The following is a 24,914-nucleotide window of genomic DNA, read 5'->3' as shown; positions in this document are numbered from 1 at the left end:
CGTCAGTTGTACACGGACTCGCTGCTTGCTATACAAAAAAAACGGTTCTGTCTTCTTTTAATAACTAAAAAATCATATCTACACTTTTATCTATTGTATTTTGTATATCTATATTTCTCAGCTGAGGAGTTTCTCTGTAGCTGAGCAGTTTTAGAACTCGACGCTTAAGAAGCCACTACCTCTCAAAGACTCGGTAACAATAAAAATTAAAAATTATAAATTACAAACATAAATAAAATTGGAATAAAAATTAAATATTATGTATTAATAAAAAAAAATAATAACGGGATTAGCCTGGTTTTATCTGGCCACTTGAGGGCAGTGTGCTGCCACAACGTCCGAAAAAAAAAACATACATAATATCGGTCCTGATACCTTACAAGTGATCTGCCGGTACGATTCCTTTCGAGCTACCAGCGCTAAATAAGAATTGGTTTATTGTATGAAACACACACATGTGCATCATATCTTCAACTAACTCACACACAAACGCTTACCTACCAAAAAATTCTGAGAGTGTTGGTCCTTTTATTTTAAACAATCTCCTGGTATTTCTTGATAGTCTCACATACATACACTCACATTTCATACACTAAGTGCAAAAAACCATTTAACTCATATCAAAAATTTCCATAATATTTCCTAACTTTCCTTTTTCTTCTTCGGTTTTAGTGCTACGCGATGAATTCCGTCTGGAACCGCAAAATACACGCATAGCACAAGGTGACACGGCGCTGCTGGAATGTTCCGCACCACGCGGCATACCCGAACCGACGGTGACATGGAAAAAAGGTGGCCAGAAATTGGATTTGGATAGTACGAAACGTATGCGCATTGTTGATGGTGGCAATTTGGCTATACAGGATGCACGTCAAAGCGACGAGGGTCAATATCAATGCATTGCCAAGAATCCTGTGGGTGTACGAGAATCAACACTGGCAACGCTTAAAGTGCACGGTAAGTTTAAGTATTAGAATGAGGTGGAAGAGAAACGTGTATCTATAGAAAAGCTGTGATCAGTGGTGAAAGAGAGGGTAAATACATGCAAATATTTATCTATATTGAAGCCGACACCATACCCAGTATCTAAACTGAAAACAAACTCCAAAGATTGAGCGGATTTGAGACCGGTAACGGAACCGAAACCTCATCTGGAATCGATGGCGAAACCAAGCCCGATACCGGAATAGAAAAAGGTTCAGGAAACTAAATCGGAATAAAGACCGGTAACGGAACCGAAACCTTAACTGGAATCGAGCGCGAAACCAAAACCCAATACCAGAATAGAGAAAGACAACGGATCCGAAATTGTAATAGAGAGTTATAGGTCAGAGCCGAAATCAAAACTGGAATAAATACCGAACGCAAATCCTTAACTGCAATGGAAATAGAAGTCTTAAACAAGCCAGCATCGCGACCATAACTAAAACCGAAAGCGAGAACCAACATAACCCTAACGGGAATTGCGCAACTCAAAACAAAACTGCAACCTGAATCAAGGGCGGAAATCAAAACCAGAATTAAGACCTAAATTAAAACTGATACGGAACTGAAACTTGATTCGAGACCGGAACTTAACCGAAAATCCTTATCAAAACCGAAATAGAAATAGAGACTCGTTTGGCTTTGGTCGCAATTTTAGTTTTGGTTTTGATCCCAATCTTGATTAGGATTCAAAACCAAAACCAAAAAAAAAACAAGTAAGGACGGGACTGTCTTCGGCTGTGCCGAAAAAATCATACCTTTCATGTATGGGGCTGAACAATAATCTTATCCCATTCTTAATCTCCAATTAATGCGCTGTATAAGATAAGAAATATATAGTGAACAGATGTACATACCTAAACTTTTTTAATATAAATATAAAAAATGGCAAAAAACCCCCTTATCTGAACGATCGGTTGTATAGGATATATATTATATATAGCTCCGATCGAAATGATTTTTACTGGAAATCTTCTATGATATATTAGAATATATATCACCAAGTTTCACGTTTTTATATTGGAAACTAAGGGAAAAATGGCCAAACATCTTTCTAGCTGAACGATCGGTTGTATGGGATAGGTATTTACTATATACATATACCTCCGGACAAAGTGATTTTTTGCATGAAATCTTCTATGGTATATTAGAATGAATATCACCCAGTTTAACGTTTTTATGTTGGAACTTAAGGGAGAAATTGCCAAAAATCTTTCTACTGAATGATCGGTTGTATGGGATATAACTGTATACAGCTCCGATCAAAGTGATTTTTTCAGGATATCTTCTCTGATATATTAGAATATATATCACCGAGTTTCACGTTTAAAAAAATAATAAATGTAAGACGCGATAACCTCCGAAGAGATCTAAGGCCGAGCTTCTCTTCCAATTTGCGTCGTGCTCCTCTTGCTTTTCCCTACAAATTGGCCGGACGGGACCTACATGTTTTATGCCGACTCCAAACGGCATTGCAAGGCAGATGAGTTTTCACTGAGAGCTTTTCATGGCAGAAATACACCCGGAGCGCTTGCCAAACACTGCCGAGGGGCGACCCCGCTTAGAAAAATTTTCTTCTAATTGAAAAACCTTATTTCTAAAATTTTGATGTTGCTTTGCCCACGTGTGGTAGGCGGAGCACGCTACCATCACACCACGGTGGCCGCCTTTATACTTTCTAAACTGCAGCAGGAATGACCAAAATCGTCTTATCTGAACGACCGGTTGTATGGGAGATATATGTTGTAGTAGTCCGATCCTACCTGATCCCACAAATGTCTAATATAATACAAAGATACATCCTTGTGCCAAATTTTATTGAGATATCTCAAAATTTGAGAGACTAGTTTGCGTTCAAACAGACAGACGGACGGACTTACGGACGGACAGACGGACATGGCTATATCAACTCAGTTCGTCGCCCTGATCAATTCGGTATACTTAATGGTGAGTCTATCTTCTATATTTCTCAACGTTACAAACATCGGACCCAAGTTAATATACCATTTCATGTTCATGAAAGATATAATTACGGAACCGGAAACGAGAGAGGATCTTAAATCAACCAGTAATCAAACTACATACAAGCTCAAAGTAATGTTGAAACTGGAAGCAACTCCGAAAACGAAACCAAAACCGGAAATGTAACTGAACCCCGAAGCAGTTCTGTAATTGCGCCAAATTCAAAGCCAGAAAGAACGTAACTAAAATCAAGCCTGAACCGAACCCTGTACTGACGCAGGAAACGTCACTGAAACCGGAGCGAGTTTTAAATTTGTTAATCAAATCTGGAAGAGGAGTTTCAATCGGAGCCGCAACCGTACGATTTTCCTAGTTCGCAGTTCTAGTCGGTCGACTATTTTCATTTCTCGTCTCTCTTATCAGGAATTTCATAAATCTCGATACTTCTGTGTCCAAAGACCTCCGGAGAGGTTGAGGCATTTTGAAAACGCCACCTCCTCACAATCTCAAATTAATTCACGTTTCTAATTGTAATGCCCAACATACAATCTCGCTGGCGACATAGATGGTTGTATTGTTTTCCTTATTTGTGCTGAACTCTCCTATAGCAGTCTCCCAAATAACTCAACTGCAAGGTACTACGTGGGACCTGGAAACAATATAACTGCTTTAGTTACAGAAGCTTTGATTCTAGTCCAGTTCCCGTTTACATTTTTGAGCTATCTGTATAGATTGGAATCAACATTGATTTAGGTCTTAACCTCTTTCTGATAAGTCATTATGAAACACACTAGTTTTTCTCTAGATCTAGGGTCCGAAACATTGGTAGATAGTAAGATATTGCGTCCATCTAATTAGCTTAAAGAACATCCGTTGATTTTATTGGAAAAGAAGTGTTATTTACAAAAGTTTCCTGCTAAAAATACATATTTCTAGGTGGGTGTAGGAAATTTTATTATTTTGCTGGTGAAATTTGCTATGCATAGATATATTTCAACAACCTTCGATCCAGCGGAGGCATATTCGATAAAAAATTCTAAGTCTCCATAGGTCCATATGCGGTCATCAATGTGAACGTCTGCTAAGCGAAATTTTTTGAAAATTATTAGAGCAGCATATTTTGAAGGATGGTGAGGTTCTTGTATTTTATAGCCTTTTTTTCGTTATTGGAGTTTCAACAAATCATTGATTAATTATTGCCCATTGAAATGTCGTGTTTGGCTTTCGAAAAATCGAGATTAATTTTGCTCCTTGAAGATTAAGAGTACTTTGAGTTTTAATTTAACCGGTTTAAAAATTCCATATCTCAATTATTGTATAACCCATTGTCGAGTTGAAGACGGTGTAGGCGTCCCTCATGCTCTCCCAATGCATACGCCAATGGCCTGTATCTTCAAGTAAGTTTGTATATTTTTTCAAAACGTCACGTGCAAACATCCGTAAGTGTTGGTGTTCGTGTCGTTATATTTGTTAGAAATTTGAACAACTGTATGGCAACAAAATTGACTTGTCAACTGACAGATGGCAGCTACACAGCCAACTTAGTTCGTACACACCAAGGTGTCATATCCATATGGCATTGTTAGTGGTTCGTACCTGCATGTGTATTGACCACAAGTACACAAATTCCATTTTTATGATCACAACGTAAATTTATGAAAGAATTGCACTAGTTTCGTTTGCCACGTACATATTTGCTTTTCCCAAAGCCGTTGTTTTATAGAGATTGCTTTTTCTTTCACTGTTTTTGCTAGAATTTCTGTTCTTGGCACTGTTTATGTTTGTTATTTTTAAACTTTTTTTTTTTACTTCGTTTCAGTGAAACCATTTATCATACGTGGCCCACATGACCAAACAGTGCTGGAAGGCTCATCAGTAACATTCCCTTGCCGTGTTGGCGGTGATCCAATGCCAGATGTTTTATGGTTGCGCACAGCATCCGGCGGAAATATGCCATTGGGTAAGTTGAAATGCAATTTTGCAGAAATATGTTGCGATTTGTTTGTATTAAGAGAAGAGTAATTTGGCAGTTCGAATCTTATTGATTTGAAAATTGATATAAAAGTGGTCTTGAAATTTAAGAAAAGTTTCATCAGTAGAACTCCTGAAATTATATAATGCTAAATTGTATGTCCATACCAGGAAAAGTTCGCAATTTATTATAGTATACCTAAAATTTCTATAAGAAAGATGGCATAAAGTCAACTACCATAACTTCAATTGATCTTATGACCAATCAAGGTCAATTGAAGCAATGATCATACGAAATAATCACAACTTCAAATTTGGAATAGCTACTAGAGAGTCGACATAGCGTTTTTATGATATGGTCGTGTAGGGAAAGAAAATAATTAATGAATAAGTAAAGCGTGGATCGGCTTTTATATCGCAGAAATCAAGAGGGTGTTTGCGCCTCTGGCACTAATCAAGAAACAAGTCTCTCTGACTGAGTTATCGAATTCATAAATACATGGAAGTGATTGCCGCCCTATATAGTTTCTAATAGCACGTCGCTATCGCACAATATATTCAGATTAGTTGGGGTACTTAAAAGGTACTGAACTAAAGGTGTACATAAAAAACGAGCGCGCTGGGAATACAATACGTTTGGTGCAGCAACAAGCTTCCAAAGTCGGACAAAGCTTTGGAACACCAACTATGCGACTGTCCAGCGATTTGTCGAAGCAGAATGAAAGAGACCTCCTAGATGCATTCTTGGGACTTTTTTCCGGAATATTTAAAGATAATATTCGAACCTTTTGGAACTATTCCGGGATCCCTTCCTGTACATTTCGTTATTATTTTCGCAATTATTGTTGACGTATTTTTTAAGTTTCTGAAACATTTCGGGATAATATTTGTAATCATTTTGTTAGTCAAAATATTTTCGGTACTGTTTTCTGTACAATGTTAGACTCATTTCTAGGCTCTTCTGAACCAATTCAGAATTCACTTCGGAATATTTCGAAGTGATCCCCACAAATAGTACCAAAATTTGATCTTTAATTCTTCTTGAAGTGATCCCTACATTGTGGACTATTTCGAAACAGTTTTCTTAACATTTCAGATGAGATTTCGGGATCGACCAATCACTAATGCAGGAGCGCTTCCGAAACGTTTTGGGATTGTTTTCGGCACTAAATCGGAATAATTTCTGGGGTATTTCTGAATTAATTAGGGATTATTTTCATAACCTTTTCAGTACCCTATCAAAGTATTCCCGAAAAATCATCAAAGTAATTGAAGATTATACCGAAAATCCGCCAAAGGTTTTCGAAATTGTTTGAAAATTATTCAGAAGGAGCTAGAAATGAGTTCAAAAATATTTTGGAAACAGTTGTGTAAAGGTCGCCTATTGGTCACAAATGAGATCGAAATAGTTCAAGATATCCCATAAATACCACGAGATCGTCCCGAACTAATTAGAAACCAGTTTTGTTGTGTTGATTTTCCTACAGAGTGGATAATTGATCTACATCGGAACTTTTTTCCGCTATTTTTGTCAAACTTAGTATGGAGACAATTTCGGTATTGGGCCATTTTCAGTCTAATTTTTATATATTTAGCGAAGTTATGCTAAACCCAGGTTTAGCCTAGTTTGTTTTTTTTACGAAACATTTCCGAATAAATCCCAAAAATGTTCCGGATATATCCAACACTTCGGCGTAAAACTAAACGACATTAAAAGATCCCAATTATTTCGGTTAAACAGAAAACTTCTGTGAAACTCAAAATCTGTTGATTTTTTACTTAGCCCAACTATGTACACTCTTACGCAAGATTTAAATTTTATGCTCGTCTTATTTCATTCTTCCGTTCCATAGATCGCGTGAGTGTTCTAGAAGATCGTAGTCTGCGTCTGGAACGTGTAACCGTGGCTGACGAAGGTGAATATAGCTGTGAAGCAGATAATGTTGTTGGTGCAATTTCAGCAATGGGCACGCTTACAGTTTATGGTAAGTAAAATTTTCTCATTTTAACATAAACCCTTAAACATTTTAGATGCTAGCGACATTAGTTAACCTTTGCACTTGAGATATACTTACGCCAATTTATTCGTATATTCCAAATAATCCAATGCTGCACAACCATTCATACCGTACCGTAACGTGCCTTGTAACCCGTACGCCTTTATAGCACCACCCAAGTTTATACAACGTCCGTTAAGCAAATCTGTTGAACTGGGTGCAGATACATCATTTGAGTGTCGTGCCAGCGGGAATCCACGTCCCACACTCTTTTGGACAATCAAAAATAATCGTACTATTATATTTCCGGGTGCGCCGCCTTTAGATCGCTTCCAAAGCATTATGACCGAAGAGGGACATACGATATTGACGCTGACAAATTCTCAACGCACCGATCGTGATTTGATTGTGGTGTGTAATGCAATGAACGAAGTTGCTACAATAACAACACGCGCGCAACTAACACTCGACTCACAAGAAGATCGACCGCCACCCATCATAATTGCCGGTCCAGTCAATCAAACACTGCCAGTTAAATCGTTGGCTATGCTGCAATGTAAAGCTATTGGTTTACCTAATCCTACAATATCTTGGTATCGTGATGGCATACCGGTGCATCCAAATGCCAAGGTGAACATTACAGCTGCCGGCGATTTGATAATTTCCGATTTGGATCGTAAAGAGGATCAGGGTTTGTATACGTGTGTGGCGAGCAGTCGCACTGGCAAATCAACATGGAGTGGCTATCTACGTATTGAAGTACCAACAAATCCGAATATTAAATTCTATCGTGCGCCAGAACAAGCAAAATGTCCCATAGCTCCAGGGCAACCTACAGTACTAAATGCATCCGCTAATGCGCTCACAATTGTTTGGCCGACAAGCGAGAAAGCAGGCGCGTCTCCACTACTTGGCTACACAGTTGAAATGTATTCGACAAATAAGAGTAAGACTTGGATACCAATTGCAGCGCGCTTGAGTGAACCCATTTTTACGGTTGAAGGCCTTAGTAGCGGTGCGGCGTATATGTTTATTGTGCGCGCTGAAAATGTGCATGGCTTTTCACCACCCAGCCCTATTTCGGAGCCAATTACAGCGGGTAAATTAGTTGGTGCGGGTTCGGGTGCTCGCGTGGGTGGTGGTGGTGGTAGCGCTCGTTCTGTAGGCGATGCGCCAACTTCAGAATTACTACTCAATGAAGCGGAAGCTGTGCTACAGACAAATGACATAGTCGAGCTGCTCGAAGCAAATGCCACCGATTCGACAACAGTACGTCTCGCCTGGGACATAGACAGTGGTCAGTATATAGAAGGTTTCTATATTTATGCGCGTGAATTACATTCAGCCGAATACAAAATGATGACTATATTGAATGCGGGTAGCGGTGCGACGGCATGTACTGTAAATGGTTTGGAGAAGGCGAGTGTATATGAGTTTTTTCTTGTGCCATTTTACAAGAGCATCATAGGCAAACCATCAAATTCGAAACGTGTGCGCACCTTGGAGGATGGTAAGTAGTGAAATTGGAGCGAGAAGAGAAAAACGTATAGAGTATGTATGGGAAACGAAATTCAATGAGCTTTAGAAATGTCGCACGATTGCATTGATGGCAGCGGTCATATGAGGAGAGTACACACACAGTCACATAGACAAACACACATACATACAAAAGTTTTGTTCATTTAAGAGCTTTATGTGCTTGCTACTTGCTTAGACTCTACATTTTCACATTCATAAAACAAAACAAAAAGCGCAAACAATAAAATAGCCAACACTCTACACATATAGATACTACTCGCATAGCACACCCGCACCTATGCTTAGTCCCAAAATATTCCCTATTGAATCCTATTATTGCCCCTTGTTCGTAGCAGCTTTAAATGAGTGATTTATCGCCAGAAATGACATTGCCCTGTACGACAATTTTCATTTAAATTTCGTCAAATATGTGGACCCAGTAGGAAAATAAATTCATTCGTTTACATTCTGAAGTTCCAATTAATATAAGGGAGTAACGGCATTTTCCTTACTTACGATATCAAATTGGATCCTTGAGCCTCTTTTTCCAGTCTAAAGAGACTTGGGGTCAAGAAATATTTTAAAAAATTATTCGACTAATTTTTATTATTTAAAAAATAGTCCAGCTCTAAGCCAAATCAAATATATAGAATTTAAACCACAAAATAATTATATGTAAACATATATTTGTCAATTTTTATTTATATCGATATTTCGACTTCATTCTGAAGTCATCTTCAGGAACCATGGAATGCACCTGGTCGATGGTCTATGGTTCCTGAAGAATATGGGAATACCTCACATCCCTATTCCAACGAAGAAAAAGGCAACACTCGCTGCACTAAGACTTCAAAATATTTCCGAGCTAAAGATCGGAAACATGAAAGGGAATGCTAAAGTAATAAGCAAATGCATACATATTGCATATCCGTGATACAAAGGCCGTTACGCTTAGAAACCCATGAAATTGCAAGGTGTCCGTTGTGGACAGAACTCTTTGTGAAACCGGGAATTCATATACTGGCCACTACTCAGAGGTCTGGTTCACGTATGAATGAAAATTTGATGGCGGGAGCTGGTATCTATAGGTCGAACATCAAGAAATCGATAGCGAAGGGACGCCACCCCGCTATTCTTCAGCCAGAAAATCATGAAATAGAAGTTTGCAGTAGACAATGTCTACGGAGATGCTTATCCCCGAGAAGCACTTTCATCATCTCAGAAAGCCAGGCAGCATTGCGTGCTTTGCTGTCCTACACAACTTCTTCTTAGCTAGCGGAATGTGTGCATTTGAGTCCTAATTGATCTGGGAGCCAAAAATAAGGTTCCCGGGCATCAGGGATATGACGGTAATGAACAGGCAGACTACCTAGCCAAGCAGGCTACTATTGTAGCATGTTGTGGTTCAGAGCTGTTGCATATATGGACTCACAAGGGCACAGAGTAGGGAAACCATAAGTAACTGGGAAACAAAGTGGGTCAGAATACATTGGATTAAAAATACCGGGCAAAGACAGGTCAAATTTTTATATTTATCTTTTTAATAGCCTTCTGTTGTTCCTGCGTGCAAGTCTGGCTTTTGTGCTCTGAGTGTGGTTTCTACGATTTGTTGGCCCCAAAGGATCGGCCGCTCAGCGTTTTTGCTGTAGCATTATCAACAGGGATTTGGCCGACATTTTCCTCGAGGATTTGTCGCTTTTGGTTTCATTGGGAGCATTTGAAGAAAATTCTTGCAAATTCGTGCAATTACTGGCATATGCTGATGACATTGATATCATCGGCCTAAACACCCGCGCCGTTAGTTCTGCTTACACCAAACTTGAAAAAGAAGCGGTAAAGATGGGTTTGATGGTGAATGAGGAAAAACCGAAGTACGTGCCGTCATCGACCAAAGAGTCAGCGCATATGCGCCGTGGCAACCAAGCTACTGTTGGTAGCCATAATTTCGAAATAGTAAAAGACTTCGCTTATTGGGGAACCATCATCAACACTAGCAACAACATCAGCTCTGAAATCCAGCGAAGAATCACTCTTGCCAATAAATAATGGCGAGTACCGAAAAAAATTTATCGATGGTCTGTACGAGCTCTACGTAGACATCAACATAGTACAGCGGATTAAAACGCAGCAGCTGCGCTGGCTAGGCCATTTTATGCGAATGAAAGATAATGCTCCGGCCAAGAGAGTGTTTCTATCGGAACCCGCCTATGGAAGCAGAGGTAGAGGGCGGCCCCCACTCCGTTGGAAGGACCAGGTGGAAAACGATTTAAACTCCTTTGCTTTGACAAATTGGAGCCGGTTGGCAGAGAGACGGACCGACTGGTGCGCCTTGTTGGACAGCCATAACCGTTTAAACGGTTAGGCGCTAATTAAGTATGTAAGTAATATGAAGAAAATGTGTTCAGCCTGTTGTTGTTGTACCAGTTCTTCGTACCATCCAATATATGCGGCTATTAACACAGTGTCATAAATATTCCCTAACGAGTGTCCGAGTGTATTCACCAGCGTCCTAAACTGTATCGCCAATAGCGCACTAGGATATTCGGCCTTTTATCCAACGACCCTCTGCCTTCTTTTCTATCCATGTCCGAAGAAAATTTGGGCAACATAGTAATTTATCTCGTCAAAGCTTCCTGAGTTTAATGCTTCAAAATCTTCAGTTTCGTTGTCCATCTGCTTCGTTGTTCATTATCCCACCGTTCTTGCCACAAAGTGTATTTCTTCCCCTCTGTGCTTGCGACCTTCATGCGCGCTTGCTCCGTTCGTTTTTTTGTTTTCCATAACCTTCTTCTTTTCAAGGCTACTAGGACAGTTGAGATTGTATCGTTAGCCACTTGTAGGGCTAGTTCTGATACAGTGCGATGAGCGGAAACCCAGCCTAAGAGCTCCAATTCGATGTAAAACGGTTATAAGCTGACAAGGATTCTCCTTACGAAGTATTTTTCGTTGAAGCCGTACAGTATCGCGGAAAGGATGATGTTCATCAGCGGATTCCTTTTGATTTCGGTCCTCCGATAAATGCCATCAGCGTGGTAAGCAACATTACCTGTTGTGTTGCCTTCTCAGTTGTATTTTGAATCACTGCCCATAGCGCAAGTCAGGAGTCTAACCTTTTTTCTAAATATTTGAATACCTGTTTTGATGTTATGTTTTCGGTGAAGATTTCAAAACTAACTTTAGGTTATCAACTATGTTTTTTTCTGCTGCCAACCAGAGTCCGCATGAGTCTAGCGCTTCCTTTGTGCAATTTACTAGCTTCGAATTTGTTGGTACATTCAAAAAGTTATTGCTTAGTTTATACAAGTTTTTTCCAATTCAAGTTAGTCTTTTTTGCCTCGGCTTCATAAAAGCATCACCCACCATAACACAATCTAGAACAGCACAACACCCATTAGTACATATGTGCTCCGCATAAGATTGCTGCTACTTAGTAATAAAGAACACAGAGTTTATCAAATAGCTATATATATATGTACTAGCAGACCCGTCACACGTTATTCTGCCCTAAATTTGGTCTACCTGCATACATTTTAATAAGCTTTTTCTCTCCAACTCTGCCCTCCCCTCTTCACTTCTTCTTAATCATTTTATTCAATCCTCCCTCCGTCTTTTTCGCTTCATCTATCTCTATCTTCATCTCACTCTATCTCTTTCTCAGTCTCCTTCTCCTTCCCCCTCCCCCTTTTCTCTTCTCTCAAGTTTTTCCAATTCTTCTTCATCCCTTATTTCCAGTCCCCCAGGGGGGCATGTATTTTGTTCCAGTCCCATTCCGAGTTCCAGTCCCACTCCGAGTCTTAGTCCCAATCCTAGTCCTAATCGCACTCCCAGCCCGTCTCTGGTCTACTTCCCCGAAAAAAGGATCGTAAATACTAATAAAGGCAAATTTATATGCCAAATTTCAGACAAATCGAATAGGACGTATGTAAATAGGTATGTGGGTATTATCAATTCATGCTTTTTTTCGGCTTCGCATGCATATTTATCAGTTTTGCCAGGTTGATGCGACTAAATCGAATATCACAATGAAAATTACTTTAAAGCTCTGAGCAACAGCTTTCATTTGATATCCATATTACACACATTCTAGGGGTATCCGGGTCCACGTTTTGACCTATATCTCGAGACCCTAGTCACCCAGCGGTATAAATTACTCTGTACTAAAGCACACATCAATAGCTTCAATTTGATACCCATAATGTAAAAACACATCCTATTGTTACCCTGGTCCACGTTTTGGCCTATATCTCAAGACCCTAGTCACAAACAGATATGAAAATTACCCTGTACTAAAGCACTCATCAACAGCTTTCATTTGTTATCCTTCTTCTATAAACACTTTCTAGGGGTATCATGGTCCACGTTTTGGCCTCAATCTCGAGACCCTAGTCACCAATAGGTATGAATACTACCCTATACTAAAGCACTCATCAACAGCTTTCATTTGTTATCCATATTCTAGAAACACATTCTAGGGGTACCCCGGTCCACATTTTGGCCTATATCTCCAGACCCTAGTCACCCACGGGTACGAAAAATACCCCGTATCAAAGTACCCATAAACAGCTTTTATTTGATGCCCACATTTTACAAACATATCCCAGGATTACCCAGGTCCACGTTGTGATCTCAAGACCCTATCCAGAACAGGATAAAAAGTATCCTATGTCCGTCTCCTGGTTCTAAGCTACCCCTCCACCAATTTTCAGTCAAATCTGTTCGTCCGTTCTTGAGTTATAAATAGTGTAACTAACACCATTTTCTCTTATATACGTACATATAAACATCACATTAGAAACTTCAAAAATAACAGTATTTCTCTACTATTTAATGGATGTTATTATACAATCTACAAACTTCAATCACTCTATCTATTAAAAACAAGCGCATGAAAATCCGTTGCGTAGTTTTAAAGGTTAAAGCATTCAAAGGGACATGGGACAGAAAAAGCGACTTTGTTTTATAATATGTAGTGATAGTGATACGTGCAAAAACACCAAAAAATAAAACTTTTTTGAAGAATTTTGAGGAAATGTTTAATATTTTTAACGAAAGATTATTTTTCAATAGATGTATGCATTCTTAACCATTTATGTTACATAAATATGTATGTACATACCTATGTCAAGCTGATATGATATGAAAATATATACATATGTACATTCATACATGTCTATAAACCTACGCCCGAATTTAAATAACGCAGCGAATGCTATGTACATATGTACGTATGTGTCGCATCATACCTAACTCAAAAGCAATTAGCGCGAACAGTTAACACCGAACATTCACACACACGAATTTTTTGGTAAAAGTGTTACTTTTGTTTAAACAATTTGGCTGATACAAGAAAGGAGCAAGTATTTTTTTTTGATGCAGATCGAAGGTAAATATTTCAAAGTTTTACTGAAAAGTAGAATTTTTTAAATCCATCCATCCGTTTATGAGTTATAGCTGTATAAACAAAAATTTTATGATTTTTTAATACATTTTGGCAATTTGCCACGCCCCTATAATATATAGCTTCAAATGATATTAACTGTACCATTTCACGTAGCTAAGCTTTCAAATGCAACAAACCGTTTTAAAATCGGAGTATTCTGTGTGAAATTATGTGCATACATGGCATTTAGCGACTTTATTTTATAAGATTTATTATAGATATACTAGGCCGGGTCGATTTGTGGGGAGGCAAAAAAATCGCCCATTGCTCTATGAAAATCATATTCTAGGGATCAAAATAAGAAACTTTGGCGAAGGAACCATACCTCTAAAACAAATTCTGATGTCCCCCAAATTGGGTCGAACTTTTGGGTAGGGGCAAATTTTGAAAAATCCCACTTTGACCCATTTAGAGTGCTCCAATCGAGTCCAAATGTATGACCGACCCCCACTAACTTTGGAGGTCCGACCCACCGATGTCAGTAGCACATCCCCTGGAACACCCCTCTGGGGGTTCACCATACAAACATTTCAAAAAATCGCCGGCTTTGCACTTTACATGAAAAAATCAGCTAAATGGCTATGCCGTTGACTTTATGTCACCACACCATCACATTAATGTATTGTCATCGAGCCTTGATAGGTGTGCAAAGTTGCAATCAAACTTATCGCCATTCAAAGTGGTGATAAGGCCAATTGACCTTATGGCCGTTGACCTTATGTCACCACACCATCATATTAATGCATTGTCATCGGTCCTTGATACGTATGCAAAGTTACAAATTAATCAGACTTCTAGAAACCGGTGAAAATTAAGCTCAAAGATTCCTTTACATTCAGGCCAAGCTAATAAAAGCGTGCTAAAAATGAAAACTTAGTAATAGAAAAGAAATTAAAAAAACTTATTAGAAATTAGTGTTTTTACAACCCCTTTAAAACCAAGGCATCACTGTGATGCATTTGCATGTCGTAAACATAGTTGTGTGGGTTTTTTATTCAACCGTTTTAAAAAATGAAGGTAGCACTGTGACACAATTGCAGATCGTAAAATTGCTTGTGTTGTTTTTTTAAGCCACCACAAGACACAGCTGGTAGAATTGAAATTACCATTTCATTCTTATTACCTCGTCTCGTAGACCATATATAACGCAACAGTTTTTGTGAATGCATTAAGTCGTTGTGAAGAATTCAAATTGTGAAGTGCTAATTTCAGATAAAAAAATATTTAAAAAAAAATAATAAGTGAAGTGACCATTCCAAATCAAAAAGTTTACAATGAATCCACCATCCGCTACACCGCAAGATGAAGCAACTACATCAACAACTATCGAAAACCCAATGAATCATATACCCAAGGATGATGTTACTGTTTTTGGTGTGTCTACTGATTTAACTGATCTTAATTTACCAACCCACCTGGATATCTTGAGATATTATTTTTACTTAAGCTAAAACAGAACAAAAAAGTTTTCCCATAAATCATTCACTATTCAAGTACAAGATAAGTTGATTGGAATTTGGGAAAAACTTGGTATGGAAATAATGCTGAAAAAAAGTGTATTTAATAAATTGCTTGACAAGTATCAAGAGCAAATCAAGAGAAGAAACGATAGATAAAATTGATGAGAAGTATCATACTAGGATGGTAAAAGAACCTCATCCTGTTATTTTGAGAGAACCCAATTCTGAATTGATTGGTTACGTAAGACTGGAACATCATGCTTGGGTATATGACTCATTGGGTTTTCGATAGTTGTTGATGTATTTGCTTCATCTTGCGGTGTAGCGGATGGTGGATTCATTGTAAACTTTTTGATTTGGAATGGTCACTTCACTTATTATTTTTTTTGAAATATTTTTTATCTGAAATTAGCACTTCACACTTTGAGTTCTTCACAACGACTTAATGCATTCACAAAAACTGTTGCGTCATATATGGTCTACGAGACGAGGTAATAAGAATGAAATGGTAATTTCAATTCTACCTGCTGTGTCTTGTGGTGGCTTAAAAAAAAACAGCACAAGCAATTTTACGATCTACAATTGTGTCGCAGTGATACCTTCATTTTTTAAAACGGTTGAATAAAAAACCCACACAACTATGTTTACGATATGCAAATGCATCACAGTGATGTCTTGGTTTTAAAAGGGTTGTAAAAACGCTAATTTCTAATAATTTTTTTAAATTTCTTTTCTATTACTAAATTACATTCATTTTTAGCACACTTTTATTAGCTTCGCCTGTATGTAAAGGAATTTTTGAGCTTAATTTTCACCGGTTTCTAGAAGTCTGATTAATTCGAAAATTTGCATACGTATCAAGGACTGATGACAATGCATTAATGTGATGGTGTGGTGACATAAGGTCAACGGCCATAAGGTCAATTGGTCTTATCACCACTTTGAATGGCGATAAGTTTGATTGCAGCTTTGCACACCTATCAAGGCTCGATGAAAATGCATTAATGTGATGGTTTGGTGACATAAGGTCAACGGCCATAAGGTTAGTTGGCCTTAATACCACATATCCATTTAGCTGATTTTTTCATGTAAAGTGCAAAACGGGCAATTTTTTAAAATGTTTGTATGGATGCGCCACTGGCATCGGAGGGTCGGGCCTCCAAAGTTAGTGGGGGTCGGTCATACATTTGGACTGGATTGGAGCACTCTAAATGGGTCAAAGTGGGATTTTTAAAAATTTGCCCCTACCCAAAAGTTCGACCCAAATTGGGGGACATCAGAATTCGTTTTAGAGGTATGGTTCCTTCGGCAAAGTTTCTTATTTTGATCCCTAGAATATGATTTTCATAGAGCAATTAGCGATTTTTAAATCGACCCGCCCTAATATATACATGTAGGCATATATTTATACATTAAAACGCACCTGTATGCATTTTTTAATAAAACGATAATTTCATTTGCAGTGCCCGAGTCACCACCACATGGCATGGAGGCAATACAATTCAATCGCACATCGGTGTTTCTCAAATGGCAGCCGCCTTCTCCAAACAAAACACGTAATGGTGCGTATTAAATGCCTTTAAACACACAAACACACACCCACAAGTATCCATTAATATATAAACATGAAGAAGGTCAACGAAAAACAGTTTGAGAAAATATTATTTTGCACATGAAACAACAAATTCCTATCTCATACATAAACTTCTTACCGTTTGTGAATTGTAAACCACAAATACATTGGTATTCCGGAAACTTTATGAGCTTTGACAATATTGACCAGAATTCTAGAAAATTTCCATTTCAATTTTGCATTTTCATTTCGATTTCTTGTCTTATTTTTGGATTTGAATTCGTCTGATATTTACTTGTTCTTTTTTTTTACTTAACTTGCTTCTCATTTTTTGCTCTCCGTTTTCATTTCAGGCATTTTAACCAACTACAATGTGCTGGTGAAGGGCTTGGATTCACATAATACAACACGTATTTTCAAAAATATGACCATCGATGCCGGCTCACCGACTTTACTGCTAGCCAACCTTAGCAGCGGTGTTACGTATTACATTTCCGTTGCGGCTGCTACAAAGATGGGTGTGGGTCCATTCAGCAAGCCGACTATATTGCGCATGGATCCACGCACACAATCGCTGGACACCGGTTATACTAGGTAGGTCACGCATGTATGTGTAATATGATTTGAATGTATGTAAGTACCTCATTTTACACGCTCGCTCACAGCCACATTCATAAATATGTGTAAAAACGCTGTAAATATGCGTCATATTCGTATGAAGTGTGTGTATGGCAGTTTGAATAAAAATGGTCGTTGCCCTGTAAAAAATACGATTAGTCTAGTTCTGATCTCTTTATATGGGTTAGAGTGTCGCTTTTGTTTGAGCATGTCTTATGGCGAGTCCAATTATGCCTGAACGGGTAGTGTCGGACTGGTTTTCTTTATACCCTTACGTGTACTGTCAAACAGATCCTTTTTGTGCTGTTCGACACTTCCCCTTTGTACTCCTTTGAGTACTGTTCGACACGCCCTCTTTGTACCCCTCGGTTATTGTCGGACAGATCCTTTTTCCACTCTCCGTTATTCCCTTATGCTTACGGGTACTATACGTCGCGTCCTCTTTGTATACCTGAGGGTACTGTCGGACAGATCTTCTTTGTTTTTACGGATTTTTTATTTTTTTAAACTCTAATACAATATTCTTGATTTTTTTTTTCGTATTAATGTTGTAGGATAATAAAAATAAAACAAATATTACGATAATTGGAGATATAGTTCTAGTATTTTAGGTTTGGTATAGAGCTCCGTGGTGTGATGGTAGCGTGCTCCGCCTACCACACCGTATGCCCTGGGTTCACACCCCAGGCAAAGCAACATCAAAATTTTAGAAATAAGGTTTTTCAATTAGAAGAAAATTTTTCTAAGCGGGATCGCCCCTCGGCAGTGTTTGGCAAGCGCTCCGGGTGTATTTCTGCCATGAAAAGCTCTCAGTGAAAACTCATCTGCCTTGCAAATGCCGTTCGGAGTCGGCATAAAACATGTAGGTCCCGTCCGGCCAATTTGTAGGGAAAAGCGAGAGGAGCACGACGCAAATTGGAAGAGAAGCTCGGCCTTAAATCTCTTCGGAGGTTATCGCTCCTTACATTTATTTTTTATTTTTATAGAGCTCCGCATTTTTCTTAAATAATTCTATTCAATCACATTTAAACTTTATATTTTATTATTTCGGTGTTGTTTTTTTTTTCACTTGGCTACATAAATTTCAAGCTGACTGACTGATGCCAAATATACCCAAAAGGGACTAGAGGGGATCAATTATACCCCTAAGTGGAAAAAACAGGTTATCGCAAACCGCTCTCCTTAGGGACTAATCGCAGGATTTTTGGCAGGGTGAATTCTGGACGGATTACTTTAAAGTGTTTCCCGTTTTCTGAGCATCGCGATTTTTTGAGATGGTCGCTGCTTTGGTCTACGTTAGCCATTTATTGCATATGTCGGTGTCACTCCTAGAAAATCAAGAGACTAACCGATAACAGTATCCATATCGCAGTTGTGCCAGATTGACGCGCGTCTACCAGGGAGGTTTGCTTTCTCCTGTTGCAAGTTCGGCGCCCATGTGGGAAATGCATAGCATACAAACCGCTCACCAATTGTTTTATATGTTGTAGCTGTCAGTGTTTTTTGTCTCTGCTTGAAGTGCTGCCAGCAAAGGGTTTGACGATTTTGTTACGGATCTGAACTTTAGGTACATTTTCGGCTGCATGGTTATGGAAATGAAGAACATTACAAAAGTTAACTCAAATATTTAAAACAGAGCTCATCAATAAAAAGAGCTTTTGTCATTATCGTACATTCATCGGCGTAGGAAAGAATCGAATTAATTTGTTGTGTGGAGCTCCGGCAAACAGTCGATCAAGGCAGTTGTAGAGAAAAAGCTGACCACTTAATAAAGCTTTCTTATCCCTCCACTTTGAGACCGGCTATACGGGACGAGTTCTTTCAAAGAATTAATAAGATGCTCTTCTGTTAGATCTAAGTTATCGGTGTAAACGAAAACTAAATAAGTAATCTCTAGCTCAAATAATACTGCATTCAACCCAACGTTCCGCATTAAAAAGGACAAAATATCTACTTGGGGACACTGCTGGTGGGATAATTCTTCTTGTTTTTAAAAGTTGCCAATCCTGCAACCCAAAATGCAGTACAGACCCGTTTATAACTTCCCGATAAACGGTGTGTAATGCTCCATCTCTGTCAATAAAAATGACCAAAGTAGTACATACTAGGCGCTGCTATTTGATTACATAAAACTGCATACCTATTTCATAGGCCAAAAAAGCGCCAGTAGCAATAGACTATTTACAACGAAATTCCATCCCTTTTTATGCTGTTATAGCTTGTGTGGGTAATGTTATTATTTTTGTTTTTGCAACTTCCAGTTATTGTCGGTACATTGCTATTTTTTGTTGTTTAAATTACCACCAACTAGCCATACGTCCACAAAACCCGATACAGCCTTACACAGCCTTGAGGTGTGGTGACGTTCGTTCATCGACACAACACAGTCAACGTAATCACAACATCCCAGCAACAGCTACAACAAAAACAACAAATGTACATAACCGAAGGCAAGAAGATATCATCAACAACATGTGTACACGTACATACACATATGCACATCATAACGGCGCATACGTAAATCGAGAGTAATTTCACTTGTTTCCTATGCAAATTTGCGCCTGATTAAAACGAAAATGTTGCTGTTGTTTTTCGTTTGTTGTTTTGTTGTTGTTCTTGCTGCTGCTGTTCTTGTTTTTTGCTTGCGCTTGTTGGCTGTCTGGCATGCGTTGTCGCTTGTTTTCATTCATTCATCCATTCCACATCAGTACATCAATTTCCATTTTCTCATTTTCCTTACATTATGGCTCATGCATAAATTTCTAACAATTCGTTTTCTCTCTGTCTCTTCCATAGATATCCCATCAATCGTGACATTGCTGACGATTTTCTAACACAAACTTGGTTCATCATATTACTTGGTTCAATTATAGCGTTAATTGTGTTTCTTTTTGGCGCTTTGGTGCTCTTCAAACGCTACCAATTCATTAAACAAACTTCGTTGGGCAGTTTGCATGGTAAGTTTGATCTATGTATGTATGTATATGTAAGTACGTATACTGAAATATCTAAGTATATATTCCCACTCATTCAGGAAGCTTTTTGATTTTGCAATTTTCAGTAAGTTAGCCCTCTTAGTATGTTTGTGTATTGTAAATAGGTAAAGCGCCAAATACACGACACGAACATTTCCGCGAACATTCCCGTTATGTCATGTTTCTGCGACCTTTTCTGTCGTGTATGGTGGTGTTTACCAGTTCGCGCAAATGTTCGCCAAAAATCAAAATATTTTAATTTTTGGCGAACATTTGCGCGAACTGTTCGTGCGTGTATGGCGAAATAGCTCATAATCGTAGTAATTTCTGAACGGAACAGACGTGCGCGGAAAAGTAAAATGGACAATAAAAAATTTCTGAATGAATTTATTGAAATGTATAAATCTTTGCCATCATTGTGGCAAGTAAAAAGCAAAGATTATTGTAATGGAATTAAAAAGAATAATGATTATGCGACTTTAATCGAAAAATTAAAAGAAGTAGATCCTGATGCCACAAAGGATACAGTTATAAAAAAATAATTAGTTTGCGGGCGCAATTGCTGTCAAAAATTTTAAGCCTTCAAAGCTATTGCCACTAGCTAGAAAGCGCAAAGTTAAAGCAAGGCGGTGATGAGGGGAATCGCTTCTCTCATTATTGTATCCCGTTTCGCTATGAGTGGCAAAATTTTTTGTAAAAGTTGGTCAAATGGTGCCTTGCTCATACGAACGTAATTTTTAAAATCATTTTGTGACGTGAATTCCAGTTCTTTAATAAGCTCACTTTGTCCAAGAACTGCTCGTTTTTTAAACCATTTTTTGCACCAAATTCTTTTTTTGCGATCTTCTCTCTTTTTTTTACGCTTAATTGTCACAGCGAGCAATATTGCTGCAGCACAATTGTTGTCCATATTCATCGCTGTCTGAAAGAGAACTAATGTTCGGCCAAAAGTTCGTATGGTGTATGGCCAAAGCTGCGAACAAGATTGCGGAATGTTCGCGGAAATGTTCGTGTCGTGTATTTGACGCTTAAGTGGTCAAGTTTAAGTTATGCTCATCCACACTTGGGTGTAATTCATGTCATTAAGAGAAGATCAATCATCATGTACAAGAATTTATAAAACTGTTCAATCGAATCAATTAAATTATTTTGATTTAGGGGTACAACCCTCCTAGCTCAGTTTTGTGTCATTGTACATCCATAACATGGACGAAATTTCATACACATATTACCAATAACCTGGAAGGATTTACTGTCTTTACTTTGTTTGAAAAAGGGGAGGGCGCGGTTAGGTTGAATGTTAGCCACCAGGCAAGGAAAGCTTATTTGGACAACATAAAGGTCGGTACCCTATATCATAACTCGATTTCGACCCTGGATAAGTCCTGTGTAGATACTAGTAAGCCGAGGTTGTTGTTGTTGTTGTATTAATGACAAAGACACTCCCCGAAGGTTTTTGGAAGTGTTATTGATGTTGATGGTCCTTTGCCGGATATAGACCGGGTACGTTCCGATAACAAAGTACCATTAAGTTACTAGCCCGACCAACTCGGGAACGATTTATATGACCACATTAAACCTTCTACGCCATCCCGCCCCACCCCCTAGTTCAATGAGGTCGAAACGCTTTACGCCCAATTCTAACAAAAGCTGCAAAGTCCAGCATAAAGTGTACGAAATGTTTGTCCATTTCCTTTTATTTCTGACAAGTTCCATAGTCAAATCAACAAAAACAAAATTGCATCATACGTAAGTTATTGCTCTGTTAAATTAACAATTACTACTAATAGACTAAGAATATCAACGGAGCCTGTTAAAACAACAGCTGTCCATCAACATTAGAATAACAGTGAAGGCTATTGATATGACAGCTCTGTGAGACGAACGAAAATCCACACTGATGATGGCACAACGCCGAAACCGGTTTGTCTCGAGATCAAATTTGGCAAGGGATGACGGAAAATCGTTCCAATATACAGCTCTGTGAGCCTTAATTTGTTCCTAAATATAGCTGATGCAATTGCATAATATTCGCTGTTGAAATGACCAATCATATCAATTATTTTAACAGAAAAAAGTTCTTCTTCTGTTGAAACGACTAAACACATGTGTTCTCTTAACAAAAAAAAGCTATGTTAAATTTACCATAATGCGATCAATTTTAATACAAAAAGAGCATGTCTGAACTGTTTCTGTTAAAAACAAACAAAATATCCTGATTTCATGCATAACATATGCATAACGCATAGCGTAAGCACTCATTCAAAAAAACAAAAAAAAAAAAAAACAAAAAATAATAATACAACAACAGATATGAAATTGCATGATTATAGGAAAACTAAAGTAATCGATAAATAAAACTCTTGAAAAATGTTTTCCAGACACGTAATAAACGCGTTATTTATATAAAATAATAGTAACAACGATAGCATAAATAATGATAATGCATCAACAAAACATGCAAATATATGAAGTAATTTTGCTAAATTAGCTGACTGATTAGGGACACCATACAACCAACAAAAATCAAGTAAGGACGGACTGTCTTCGGCTGTGCCGAAAACTTCATACCTTTCATGAGTGGGGCTGAACAATAATCTTATCCCATTCGTAATCTCCAAATAATGCGCTGTATAAGATAAGAAATATATAGTGAAGAGATGTACATACCTAAAGGATTTTTAAGATAAATATAAAATAAAAAAATAGCAAAAAACCCCCTTATCTGAACGATCGTTTGTATGGAATATATATTATATATATACTGATCGAAATGATTTTTACAGGAAATCTTCTATGATATATTAGAATAAAAATCACCGAGTTTCACGTTATACTAAATTATGGCAGGAATGACCAAAATCGTCTTATCTGAACGATCGGTTGTATGGGAGATATATGTTATAGTGGTCCGATCCTACCGGATCTAACAAATGTATAATATAATACAAAAATACATCCTTGTGCCAAATTTCATTGAGATATCTCAAAATTTGAGATACTAGTTTGCGTTCAAACAGACAGACGGACGGACAGACGGACAAGGCTATGTCAACTCATTTCGTCGCCCTGATCAATTCGGTGTACTTATTGGTGAGTCTATCTTCTATATTTTTCAACATTACAAACATCGGACCAAAGTTAATATACCATTTCATGTTCTGAAAGGTATAAATATGATTCAAAACTGCTCATTAGTTATCTGAACAAAAATAATTTGCTAACAAAAGCTATATAATATACAAAACTAGCACAGCATAAAGAACTGCAAACACTTAAATATAAAAAATACAAGGAATATTTATGTTATGCTTTCGCCCATATAACGCCCCGAAGTAAAAATTGTGGAAATTCCTAAAAATATGTTAAACACGCAAGTTGCAGATTTTTTTTTTTTTTTTTGAAATCTCTACAACCTTTACACAAAATCTGCATGAGCCGATTGGAATGTGCTACACTGCATTCAACGATTTAAATGCAGTAGTTTGCGTGTGGTGTTAGTTTAAGTTGCTTAAGCTCCTACTATAACCCTTGATCAGCATACAGTAGTAATGAGTTATGTTTCGAAATTTTTTTAATGTCACATAAGAAGTATACTTCTAGAAATCGACGCTGTGCCAAATATATAACCGTAATCATAACTTTAACCAAAACCGCAACAACAACCGTTACTACTACCATAGCCATAGCAGTAACCATAACCGTAACCGTAACCATAACTGTAATCATAACCGCAGACTCAACCGTAACTATAACCACAAGTTTAACCGTAACAATTTCCGCAGCCACAAGCTATACCGTAACCATAACCGTACCTATAACCGTAACTATAACCTTAAACATAACCTTAACCATAACTGTAATCAAATCCATAGCCACAACCGTAACTACAACCATAATCACAACCATAACCATACCCACAAACATTACAACAACCAAAACACCCTAGGATTTTGAGGTGTGTTATTGATGTTGATGGTCCTTTGCCGGATATAAATCTGGTACGTTCCGGTAAGAAGCACCATTTAAGTACAAACCTATCCAACTGAAACGACTTAGTATGAGCACATTGAACCTGCTTGGTCGTTCCGCCTCCAACCCCCTCGTTCCAAGTAAATCAATTGGGTATTTTAGCCGCCCCTTACAATAGGCATACCTGGCGGGGACTAAGACTCCTAACCCGTTGGAGGTTAAACCTTGATGTTAGTAACTGTATCCGCACCTACAATTGTTCCGGCAACAGTAGCTATAACAGTGACTGAATCTGAAAAGAGATTTAACGCTTCACCCCTTCATATTTGGCTTTGTCTGCGTCCTCGCTTTCCTTTCCATCTCTTACTCGAGCTTGCTTTTCTGTTTATCGTGATGATGGCTATTATCAACCTGATCTAAATCACCATGGATCATATCGTTTTC

The 24,914-nt window shown here is 38.1% G+C and overlaps 1 protein-coding gene across 2 annotated transcripts in view; it reads left to right on the top strand.

The window, feature by feature from the left end:
- Window positions 1-24,914, top strand: part of robo3 (roundabout 3) — a 344,494-nt gene that overhangs the window by 293,783 nt on the left and 25,797 nt on the right. For both annotated transcript variants that reach the window (XM_067768104.1, XM_067768105.1), the window contains 7 exons: window positions 673-957; window positions 4,766-4,906; window positions 6,771-6,902; window positions 7,084-8,424; window positions 16,796-16,894; window positions 17,259-17,499; window positions 20,320-20,480. In XM_067768104.1, the coding sequence (XP_067624205.1) occupies window positions 673-957; window positions 4,766-4,906; window positions 6,771-6,902; window positions 7,084-8,424; window positions 16,796-16,894; window positions 17,259-17,499; window positions 20,320-20,480 (2,400 nt within the window). The remainder of the gene's footprint in view (window positions 1-672; window positions 958-4,765; window positions 4,907-6,770; window positions 6,903-7,083; window positions 8,425-16,795; window positions 16,895-17,258; window positions 17,500-20,319; window positions 20,481-24,914) is intronic.

The sequence above is a fragment of the Eurosta solidaginis genome, chromosome 2, assembly GCF_040869045.1.
Source record: "Eurosta solidaginis isolate ZX-2024a chromosome 2, ASM4086904v1, whole genome shotgun sequence".
Lineage (NCBI taxonomy): Eukaryota > Metazoa > Arthropoda > Insecta > Diptera > Tephritidae > Eurosta > Eurosta solidaginis.
This window is presented reverse-complemented; position numbering and strand designations above follow the sequence as displayed.